Source organism: Macrobrachium nipponense, chromosome 49, assembly GCF_015104395.2.
Source record: "Macrobrachium nipponense isolate FS-2020 chromosome 49, ASM1510439v2, whole genome shotgun sequence".
Classification (NCBI taxonomy): Eukaryota; Metazoa; Arthropoda; class Malacostraca; order Decapoda; family Palaemonidae; genus Macrobrachium; species Macrobrachium nipponense.
The window spans coordinates 12,119,668-12,132,352 of NC_087224.1; the positions used below are offsets into that span (position 1 = coordinate 12,119,668).

General features: G+C 38.7%; 1 protein-coding gene across 2 annotated transcripts in view; it reads left to right on the plus strand.

Annotated features, from left to right (window-relative positions):
• Positions 1-12,685, plus strand: part of LOC135205331 (reticulon-2-like) — a 119,820-nt gene that overhangs the window by 89,110 nt on the left and 18,025 nt on the right. The window contains exon 2 of one of the 2 annotated variants that reach the window (XM_064235779.1): positions 2,255-2,290. The exons of the other annotated variant lie outside the window; for it this stretch is intronic. Within the exon in view, the coding sequence (XP_064091849.1) occupies positions 2,255-2,290 (36 nt within the window). The remainder of the gene's footprint in view (positions 1-2,254; positions 2,291-12,685) is intronic. 2 annotated transcript variants of the gene reach the window in all.

Here is a 12,685-nt window from a genome sequence, read left to right on the forward strand (position 1 = left end):
TTTGGGTCAGGTAGTGTGTAGCACACACCAGCTCTCTCCCAAATTCACTTCACTTCTTACATGACAATCAATTCGCATTGACTCAGATGTTGGTCACTAGCAACACCACCACCACCACTGAATCCAGGTGATCCATGATGATATAGGCTCTTATCCCATATCAGGGCGGCTTTGACTCAACTCAGAATGAATGTGGTAGGGCCAGTGCATCCTCCTTGCACAGGAGAGATGCTATGGAGTGTGCAACTGATGGCAAAATGTGTGTTTGCCTCGTATGTTTGGCATAGTTCATCTGGATGGGAATCCATACTGACATTAATTGAAATGCATGTGCTCCATAAATAGGTATTCATTCACGTCCTAACTTCGGATAGGATTTAATTTGCAGCCCTAGATTGAATTTGTCTCAGGCTGTTGATTTAACTAGCTAGCAGTAGGCAGTACAGATGATTAGGCTTATTACATTGCTAGAGTTTCAGAAAACCCAGGCCCCTAAATTAATGACTATATCTAAGGAGCCTAAGTGAATAGGTTGTCATTGGCTGTCATTCTAGGCTTTCGTTCAAGCATGTGTCCTAATAGCGAGACTATCAGCTACAGACTAAGAGCAAGGCTTTAAAAAACCATGTTTTCACGTTTCCAAAACCCACAGATAATCAGCTTTTAAGTACATAGGTGACCTGGTATTTGCTTACAATCAGTCCCTGGAGGTGAAAGTTCTCTTTCAGTCCCCAAAGAGAGGTATAGCATTCGTCCCTATCTATCTAGAGATAATATAATTTCTGTTTTAGAGCAGTAGCTTGCCAGGTTAGATTTTACTTCAAGGCTGATGAGTTTCTTCCAAAAGTGATGAGAGTAGGAGAATAGGGACTTGTTCTGATGTAAAACAAAGGATAGGAGTGTGACCAACGGATCCTGCGTCAATGAGGGCTTTATAGCCAGGATATTTGGATAGCAGTGAGTGAGATTTTACTTAGTAGTAGGACTTAATAGTCAAGTATTTCATGCTAACCACAAAAGTTCACTTTACTGAATATCGTGTAGACTATTTCATCAACTAATAGTCGGTAATTGTCAGAATGGAAGTCTGTGGTCAAAATGGAAGACGCTAGTTAGCTCGTGTGATAGCACAGGATATGAAGAGTGGTAGGCATATCATATGTAGTAGAATACATTATGATAGCTACTTTGGAAGTTAGCTTAACATTGAAGAAATTACAGATAGAATGCCATTGAAAACAATTGCACTGCCTTTCCAGTACAAATGAGATGCACAAATGTTTTGATTGTTTGCACTACTTTTCTTTAAATTTTGTGAATTACGAGTTATTGATGACTGTTACCATCAGATACTAAGCTAATAGATCATGAAACCTGTAAATTAATCGTCTGTAGTGCCAAAGTACATCATGAAATGCCAGAATTACATTTGACAACTTCAGTATAGAGATTCGATTACGAAAAATGCTGAAAATTCATCCTGAGTAGTGAGTGGCAATCATAATTAATTTTATTTTTCAAAATGAATATTTGGTGGCAGGATAGGACAGTAATTTTCGTAAAAGATGGAACGGCCCTGTCACCCTCGATGAGGCAAGTGCATTTTGGAAAGGACCCTCAGACTCCAGAGATGGTGTGTGACTCGTGTTGTCTCTGGATATTCCTTTGGACCCCCTAAAAAGGGGCTAGGTTTCTTTCAGTGTCAAAAGTTCGTGTTCATTTAGAATCAAACACTAATCACACAAGACCAGACGTCGTTAGGAAGAGTTCATTGTGCACGTGAAATAACAATGCACCTATGTAAGTAGCACTAGATTTTCACAACTCTTAAAACTGTTGACAAAGTCTTATTCAGTTCATTTCATGTCTATTGATTAATGCACGTTGAATTGGTACAAGGATGGCTGTTAAGGTATCCAGTGTCATTTTACAAAATCAGACACGATGCACAAGTAGATGGAACATTAAAGAAAACAAAACACGTATTCCATGTCATTGTACATTTCAGATGTGTGTTTGGTGTTTTTATCACTGGTTTTTGTGTAATAATGGTGGCGGTGGTGGTGACGGACTCTTTATTTTTATACTTACTACGAGAGCACTCTTAAAAAAAAAAAAGAATAAACTCTTCCCCTGGCAACAACAGCTAACAACATTTGAGTAGCTGATTAGTTGGAGAGTCCAGCAGACATCCTGTTAACTTTATGCTTTTTTTTTCTCTTCTCTTCTCTTCTGCACGCTCGCACACACACAGGGGCCTGGTTCAACCCAGATCAGCTGGACCCTAGAGGTAAGGTGTCTCCTGTCAATATTTCCTATGGGGCGATTGGCCACAATTCCGTCGCTTTCTTTGTGATATTTCTCTCTATATCTCTCTTTCTCTCTCTCGTCTAGAATACTATAAACCTCTCTCTTCAGTATGATCTATTTGGCTTTGCTAGTCGTCTCATTCTCTAGCATCAGTTACCGCATTAATGTTTACTCATTGTCAGTGATTTGCTGTTGTGGTTTTTATTATTGCATATTTATATGATTATGATTATTATTATTATCAGTATTATTATTATTACGGCGCTGCTTATTTTCGAATTAGGCTGGCTCTGCAATATATATTAAAGTAGCACTGCTTGCGTCAAGCATAGCTTGCAAGAGTCTCTACTGCCCGAGTCAAACTTTGGAGTGTCCGAGTCGTCCCCCTCCCTAACCCTGTTGATTGTCGAGTTTGTTTACCTGCAGCAGCATCATTTTCATTCTCGGAATACAGATGTATGATGTTGCTATTATCGAGATACACAGCGAGGTACTAAAATGCCCCTCCCCCCCATTATTTCATCGTTTTAACAAAGAACACCTCCCCCCGCCCCCCACGCCCATAAGAAAGGCCTTTTCTCAAAATGCTTAGTTTCTCAGATAGAGGAAGTTCCCGTCCTCTCAGGCTTTCATCGTTTTAAGAAGAAAAGGTCCACTCCAAAAGCCCCTCCTTGAAAACTCCCATAGTTTGAACAAGGAAAACTCCCTCCATTTAACAGGGGAAAGCCCCTCCCTGAATCTTTCACAGTTTGAATAAGGAAAACTCCCTCCATTTATAACAGGGGGAAGCCCCTCCCCGAAACATTCATAGTTTTAACAAGGAAAACTTCCTCCATTTAACCGGGGAAAGCCTCCCCCCCCCCGAAACTCCCATAGTTTGAACAAGGAAAACTCCCTCCATTTATAACAGGGGGAAGTCCCTTTATATAATATGAGAAAACCCCCTTCCCCCTCCCCAGAAGAAAATGCTAATGTCTTAACTGTCATTATCGTCTGCTGAAAGGGGAACTCATGGCAAATAATACTTCTAAACTGCCACTTCCAATGATTGACTTAGAAGCATTATTATTTTCACCCCCTGTCCAACAGAAGCATGCCGGAAATCTTAATCGTTTCTTATGATAAATCCATCTGTCAGTTTCTTGCTTAAAATTTCTTGGTGCCAGCTTTCACATATATTAAAAATATTTCGTGGAGACAATTGTTCATTCTCTGTCCTGTGGTTTTTTTTTTTTTTTTTTTTTTTTTTAAATGTCATTGTGTATTTTAAAAGGAAGATGAAAAGTTTCATTCCCGTTTGTCAAGTAAGGAGCCCATCGCTGATAAACACTTCGATTTTTGTATTGTCTTTATGTGTCCTGTGTGAGTGTTTGTATCCTGACTGGAAAATATTTTTGTAAAGTGAATTTTAAATTAAAAAAATATATATATATATTTCCCTTACAGATATTAAAACATTACATTTGGCTTTGCATGCTTCAGTATTTTTTTATTAGCTTTTTAATTCCATTCCATATCAGTCTTGAGCTTTATATCTTGAGGCAGAAAACTATTGACTTTTACGCTGTGTACCTTAAACGTAAACGGAACTCGTCAGAAATATTTCCAAGCAAACTTCTGCTTTTCAAAAATGTCTGGTGCCACTGATGAACAACTCAACGATGATTTTGCAACTTGTTTACTCCCTGTATTGATGTCTTAATTGTCTTTATGCACGATTGTGTACTCTCTCTCTCTCTCTCTCTGCACACACATTCGCGGGGTGTGCCATAGGTGTGTAAATATTTATTTGAAATAGCTAGATGAGTGGTTAGATAATACTTTGATATAGCGGTATATTGATAGCTGCATCGCTTGGTGGCTTGTATAGTTGCCATAAATGTGTGAGTTGTATATATAAACATCCATTAATATGTATATATACATAAATAAATACAGACTGAACATCTTGATTGCTTTGTGTAATGTGATATAGGTAAGTATGATTAGCCCAAAGGTATATAGTAGGCAGCTGTAGTATGAAACAAACTAGATATTACTGTATTACTGCCGACGAAAACAGAGGCTATTTTCTGTACCTTTTGATGCAACAACCAGTGAATGAAGTCTTTCACTTTTTGTCGTCATAAAAAAAAAAATTGTCTATTTTTATCCATTTTATATTCAAGGCTGCGTATTGGTGTTTCCGTGTCAGAAATTAGAATGCTTTGGCATTTTGGATGCACAGGGAAAAACATATTGGTGTTTCTGTCCTGTGTGTGAATTTGAATTCAAGGTCACACATATATATAATTATATGTGTTTATAGTCAATTATATATATATATATATATATATATATATATCTATATATATATATATATATATATATATATATATATATATATATATATATATAGTATGTAGAAATAGATTTCAATGGTGAATTCCAATCGATATTGATATATATTTATATATTTATATATATATATATATTATATTATTTATTATATAATATAAATCATATTAATATAATATATATATGTAGAAATGATTTAAATGGTAGAATTCCAATCGATATTTATTGATTATTAACTTTACTGTTGCCTGATTGAATGGTTTATTGATCGCACCCGCTACACTGCGCTTGAACTCAAGAGTAAGGTGGAATCAAACAAGGTTTGCAGGAGGAGAGTGGATGTGTCATCATGTCTCCCCTATCCTCCCGACCCACTGCATACCCTCTCCCAATCCAGGGGCGGACAAACAGGTTTGCAGGAGGAGTGTGGATGTGTCATGCCTCCCCTACCTTTCATATCACCGACCTACCCCGGCCCTACCCTGGGCGGACAAAGAGGTTTTGCAAGAGGAGGGTGGATATTTCGTGTCTCCTGTACCTTTAAGTTCCCCTACCTACTTACCCCCACCCAGGGTGGACAAACAGGTTGCAGGAGTAGGTTTATGTGGGGATGTGGCATGTCCCCCCTTACTGGCACCCGTTGGAGGACAAACTTGAGAAATCCACTGACTTTATTATTATTATTATTATTATTATTATTTTATCTATAGATTAGATCAATGTATAAGTGTTGGTATAAGTGAATAGGGGAGTGATAGGGGCTGGTGATTCGTTACTTATATCAATTCTTAGTTGCTGCTAGATGCACTAGATGCCTAATGGAGATTCGTTGAACTTTAAGTTTATTATTAGTATTATTATTAGCATTATTATCATTATGTATTATATTATTATTATTATAACGCAGGCTCTATATCTATAGAATTAGATCAATGTTCATTAAGTGTTGGTATAAGCTGAAATAGGCGTGATTGGAGGCTGGGATTCGTTAGAACTGTCATCAATTCTTAGTTGATGCAGATGCACAGATGGCCTAAAATAGAGATTCATTGAAACTTTAAAGTTTATATGCGCAGTATATCATTATTTGTTGCTTCCATGAAGTCATGAATAAAAGCATGGCAGGAGTTAATCGTTGTAGAATCTCATTGGATTGCTTTCAGACAGATAGAATTAAGATGAGAAGTCTTTCGAAACTTCCGTAAAAGTATGGGATGTTGGAAATAGTAGGAGAAATAAGTATAAGTACATACCAGGTTAAAACCCTTAAAGGGGGTTCACTATCTAGGAAAGGTTTATTTTGGAAGTAGAAGGAACACTATGGTAGGTTTGCGAGTGTAGAAGATAGAAGTGGTGAATCTCTTGTTGACTTAATGGAGAGAAATGGAAATATCAGGTGCTCGTTCATGTAGAAAGTGAGCGATTGTGTTTACTGGGGGTAAGACTGGGAGGGTAGAATTGAAAATATATATGAGTCATTTTGAATGGAAGACCATTTTAGGAAGACGTCAGATTTGCCGATGTATGCGATAGTTGACAGTTGAAGAGCTGCAATCTGTGAAATATGTCACGTTTGTTCATTTAGGAGGCGAACGTCACCACATTCAGCATCAGTTGATGTGGGATTCTGAAGTCGAATAAGGCAGAACTGCTGCAGCTATGATCACAGCAGAAGGCATAGAAACACGGGAGATGAGATGTGGCGTTTCTGCTGCTAGAACTGTGTGTTGTTCAGTTTCCCGGACATAAATCCGGTCTTTGCTGGATTGTATGTGTTGTCTGTGCACAAGTGCGCGCCTACAGTCAGCACTTAAACAAGGTTGTGTAGAGAGAGCGCTTAGGAAGAAAAATCCTCACAGTTGGTTGTGGTTAGCTAGGAGGCTCCTGGTAGAGAGAGAGAGCATAGGGACGCTGTGTGAGAAGCGGGTTGGGGGGGTGGGGAGGGTGTCTCCCCTCGTTGGGGGTAACCCAGCTCAGGGTATTGATCGCTGGGTAACGGGCGGTGTCTGGGTCCTCCCTTGGCTGCCCCCACCCCTCGTGTTTGGGTTATGCGATTGTACGCGTTGCGTGCGCATACATACGTTCTTTTTTCATGGAATACATCTGCATTTTCATTTTGTCATGAGAGTCTCACTGTGACAGTTGTATACTACAATCTCTCTCTCTCTCTCTCTCTCGTTAACATACACGCAAACACGTACAGTCGAATCTACGCACTTGAGAAGTGATGTCAGTGCGATGATCTTTCTACCTGCATCACATAGTTACCTACGAGCACATACGTACATACGCACACCATGTACAGCAAGTCCCCTCACAAGCATACCGATATCAGATTCCTAGGAATACGTTGTTAGTTCTTCAACATACACATACTTAATTCCAAGTTCATCTGTCGCGCATTCCAGATTGGTGTGGCCACCACAGAGCCCACACTCTTCCAAAGGCTCTGCTAGAGGTTTCATAACGCGAACTTGGACCCAGTATGATTCACATGCCTGCTTTAGTAGCCAGCGATCATTGGGTCCACTGTAGGCAGGGCATTGTCCTTCCTTTATATATATATATATATATATATATTATATATATATATATATATAATTTTATATATATATATATATTGCATTCTGCATTTCTTTTCTATCTATCAGTTTGGTTTGTGAATTCGCAGTTCTGCTGAACGCTACTAGACCTTGTTTAATTTAGACTATATGCTAGCATTGAACAACAGCAACAGCAGCAATAAATGTACATCGTATATTTACAGATAAATCAGTACAGCTCTCTGGTTCACCACTTCAATCAGACAGTTTACTGAAAGCTTTCTATTTTGGATTATATGTATACGTATACATGCCTGTGAATTTTTCTCCAATAATAATATAATAATTGATATTGCTTCACAAAACGTGTACCAAATGATCATGTTGGCAAAAATAAAATCGTCCATTCTTATCTGGTGGCATTTCATTACTGCCTAATATTGATATGCGACAACTACCCCAAATAATTGATGCTGACGCCTGTGACGGGGCTAATTTATCTCATACAATATTTGCGCATATACAGAGATGAATCTGTTTGTCATTCCTGTCGAAATTTAAATGATGTATTTTTTTCAAAATAAATCATTTCAGTATATTATATATATATATATATATATATATATCTATATATATATATGTATGTATATATATATAGTATATATATATATATATTCACAGTGATTGCTGGGTTGATTTTAAAGAAACAAAAGGCTCTACCCCATAGGGGGTTATCCTAGCTGCAACCCCTTTCGTCCCTTGTACTGTACCTCCGTCCATATTCTCTTCCATTTTGCTATCCACTCTCTCCAAACAGGTATTTCAATTGCTTTGAGGTTTTCCTCCTGTTACACATTTCAAACCTCTTCCAGCACTAATTGACTTCATAGGTCCCAGTGCATGGCCTTTGGCCTAAGCTCTTTATTCCAGTCCATTCTGAAATTCTCTACGTAGCGGAACACCCGCACCATCCCTGGTTAACAATAATAATAATAATAATAAAATCCGAGTGGATTTGATCTTGTTATCCTTCCCCAGGTGACCGTAGGGGAGACATGACACAGCCACCCTCCTCCTGCAAACAGGTTTGCCCGCCCCGGGTGGTGGCAGGGTTGGAAGGGGGATTGGGAGTGTAGGGCAAACATGACACAGCCACCCTCTTCCTGCAAACAGGTTTGCCTGCCCCGGGTGATGGCAGGGTAGGTAGGGCGATCGGGAGGGTAGGGGAGACATGACACAGCCACCCTCCTCCTGCAAACAGGTTTGCCCGCCCCGGGTGGTGGCAGGGTAGGTAGGGGGATCGGGAGGGTAGGGGAGGCAGCAGTGGTGAGTTTCAGCACGCCAAATAATAATAATAATAATAACAATAATAATAATAATATATTTATTTAATATCATAATAGTGATGAAGAGGGGAGGCGAAACGATGTGGGCGACTACCGCAGAGTTGTGTCAAATGGCCAGGAATAATAATTTTTATTCTTGAATGCACTATTGTGAGCGTAGTAGTGCTCTCCTTCCTTCTCGAATAAGACTTTCTTTCCTCCTCTTTATCGCTGTTTTTATTTCTCTCTCTAGTGTTTAGGAGTCTGTTTTATTCTCCTCGTGGCTTTTTATCTTTATTCCCCCCTCTTAGTTTTATTTTTTTTATTTTTTTCAATTTTACATTTCGTGGTAACTTGGTGTCTCCCACTTTTATTTTTACTTTCGTTTCCGGTGGGCTTTCATGGCACGGTGCATTTTCGTACTGGACTTAGTGTGTTTATTTTTTATATTTCCCTACTAAACTATTTTTTCAGCCTTTTGTTTTTGCTCTCTTCCTTCGGCTATTTCTCAGAAGCTTTACTTTCTTGTGGATTTGCTTTTCTTAGCCGTTTGATTTATCGTTATTTGTGTTTTATGCAAAGAGCTGGAAACATCTGCGTTCATGCTCTAGTGCTACTAGATATATATATATATATATATATATATATATATATATATATATATATATATATATATATATATATAGATATAGATTATAAGTTGATACCCACCTTTCAAGATCATATTTTGTGATGATATTGTTTTGTAGGATATTCTTTAGTTTTCCCTGTCTATATTCTACGTGTAGTCGTGGAAAAATAATGAATAAAACTCTGGTGTTATCAGTGTAGTTCTTGCGTCTGTTGTTTGTAAGGGACGTCTATGCGCATCACTTGTCAAATTTGATCTCGATTTGAGACATTTAAAAAAATATTTTCTCTTCTGTTTTAGAAAAACATCTTTATAGCATCATATGTCAGGTTTCTCGTCTATTTTCTTATTCTGCAAGAGGGATGTTGTAACATTTTCTCTCCTTATTTTCTTCTTTTTGGGGTCCCTGTTTCTAAAGGGCCTCTTCTTTGATACTCTCCTTGGTTGAGATAATAATAATCATGTAGATCCCGCGAGATATATATCTATTAACTTCTCCATCTCTGGTGTGAGCCGCGGAATCCCAGCGGATCATGATGATGGCGACCTCGTGTTTTGTGTGTGTGTGTTTTTTACGCCTTTTTTTTTTACTTTCTTTCTTTTTGCACTATTTTCCCCTAGTTGGTAGGCATTCTTACACACTTCAGTCCGATAGTTATTGTGTTAGAGTCGATATGTTTGTATCTTAACCCGATTGTCTTCTTAATATATATATATATATATATATATATATAAACGTATATATATTATAATATTATATATTATATATCTATATATATAGATATATATATATATATATATACGTATATATATATATATATATATTATATATTATATATATATATATATATATATATAATACAGATAGTCAGTTTAAGTTTTAGTTATTTATCCTTTGCATACTTATATCTCATTTGCTTATTTGTATTGATTGATTGATCCCTAAAGTTAGCCATGATCGTGCTTCTCGCAGCTATAGGAGAGGCCACCACCAGGCTGTGGCTGAAATTTTCATTGGCTGCGGTTCATACATAATATGCTATACAGAAAACTCGCTAGCGCTGAAGCAGCGTCGGTTTTTTTTTCTTTTTTAAAGAAAATATTTATCGTAAAAATAACTGAAAATTGACATATTCAGGGTTTGAGCCCTTGTATTTGCAGAATATGTAAGTAATATGATTGTATTTTATACCTCACCTTCTCAATTACACACACACTATACTGGACTGATGTTAAGCCACAAGCACCAATACATATTCTGGAGTTTGTTGAACAAAGTCTAGAACAGCCTCTGGCAATCGTCTTTTTTCAGAGTTTCAATCATGAAGTTTTCTTAGAGACTTGGCAACATTTTCCCGCCCAGAATATTTTTTCGGCGACTTGGCAACATTGTATTTTTCCCGCGAAATTGACGAGGGTGTTATCCTTGGCTCCTGGGGTGGGGGGCTTTGCAACCTCTCACCGGAGACAAAGTTCTCTCTATAAGTTTGCTTTTCATTTTTTAAAATGAAACTATAAGTACATATACCGGTATTTAAATATACTCTACTATATATATCTACCTAAATTGCTAATTACTTTTGCCTTTTCGTGCCCTGAAGACTTTTAAATGGGTCATTTTTATCTGTTTGTTAATGTAGTCGTTTATTTTTTATTTTTTTAATAAGAGGGGGGGTAGGGTCTTATTTCTGCATTCCGTTTACCTCCTCTTCTTCTTCTTAATGAACACCTTATTATTCTTTGGAAGCTTGAAGGAATTTCAAGTCAGTGGCCCCTTTGGTGGGCTTGTGTCTTATGGGTAGGTTTCATACTCTGCATAATAATAATAATAATAATAATAACAATAATAATAATAATAATAATAATAGCAGTATCAATATGTCCCCTAAATTTCTTTCATGTACGTTCCCTTGCTATGGCTTAGTCATTTCTGTAAAGGCGTTCTTTATATTCTCCGTAATTCAGAACTGCAGAGGTTGGGAAAAAAAAAGTTAAAAATACAGGATCAAAATGTCGCTATGTTTTGTATCACGGTAGACTTTATGTTGAAGCGGTACGCCACTGTGGTAAAGAGCAGGTGATGAATGTGTGTGTGTGTGGTGTGTGTGTGTGTGAGAAGAGAGAGAGAGAGAGAAGAGAGAGCGAGAGAGAGAGAGAGGAGAGACGAGAGAGAGAGAGAGAGAGAGAGAGAGAGAGAGCAATTTCGGTGAGATTAGAGGAAATATTTTGAAGGGAATTGCTATGGCGCTGATAAGGAAGAGAGAGAGAGAGTGTGTGTGTGTGTGTGTTCGTGTGTGAAAAGGTTGAGGTGAGGTGAGCATTTACCGGCTGGCACCTCTTGCCTGCTACCCACCCCCCCACCCCCCCCACCCCACCCTCCCTGCCTCCCACTCACCCCCACCCACCCTAGTGCCATCAATTAGCTTTGGCACTGCACCTCAAACGTGGCTCCTGCTCCTCTAGAGGGCACTCACTGTCTGTCTCGACACCCTTTTCTACAGCCTCCCCACCCAGAGCCTCATACCTTGTGAGGTTTTGAGTGGCGGTGGTGGTGTTGGTGGTTTGTGGGTGGTTAGTGTGTGTGTGTGTGAGGGCGCCCTTCCCTGGTGCATGTTCGCTGGTCCTCCGCAGGTGGATCTCTTCCCCTCCCTGCATTCCTTGGATATCCCTCAGAGTCTTCCACGGTTCAATAGTGAGTAACGTTTGTGGAATCTATCTCTCTCTCTTTCTCTCTCCTTGGCTATTCCGCATAATCTACCCGGATTCAGTTGTGAGTAGCGTCCTCTGTGCTTAGCTATAAATAATTTCAATGCCCTCCGCTCTTGCATGCAGAATTGAGTCGTGCAGCTGCGCTCTGCTTGCAGGTTCTTGGTGGTGACGTTTCTCGCAGTAGATTCAACTTGTTTCCCATAGCTCCAATGTAGTTTCCCGTAAAAGAAAACCATTAAGAGGGCTTTTTGTTCATCTGTCCGCCCTCAAATCTTAAACGTACCAAAGTGCAGACCCCTAGCTTTAGTAGTTATTTTTTATTTTATTGCAGGTAAAAATTAGCCATGATCGTGTGCCTTCCTACCTGGCTATAGGTGCCAACACCACAGGCCACCACCGGGCTGTGGCTGAAAGTTGACTTGTTTTAATAGACGAGCATCAAAGTTTACTTCAAAATAATTCATGTTTTTGGGGGGTTTTGATTTGGCAATTTCTGACCTCACCTTTTGTTATATATATGGGCGGGGTTTCTTTCGGCTATAATTAATTTCCGGGGCTTATCTCTGAAAGTTACGGCCTAAATTTAGCTTTCGATTCTCGGGCATTCCATTGAGGAGTGAGAGATGTGTATTTCTGGTGATAGAAGTTCACTCTCGACGTGGTTCGGAAGTCACGTAAAGCCAATGGTCCCGTTGCTGAATAACCACTGGTTCCATGCAACGTAAAAACACCATACAGACAAACTAAATGTAGCAATTTCATATGAATGTGTACAAATGGTTTCTATGGTTCAGTTCTACTCAGAATACTGCGATTTTCCCCTCCAGCAC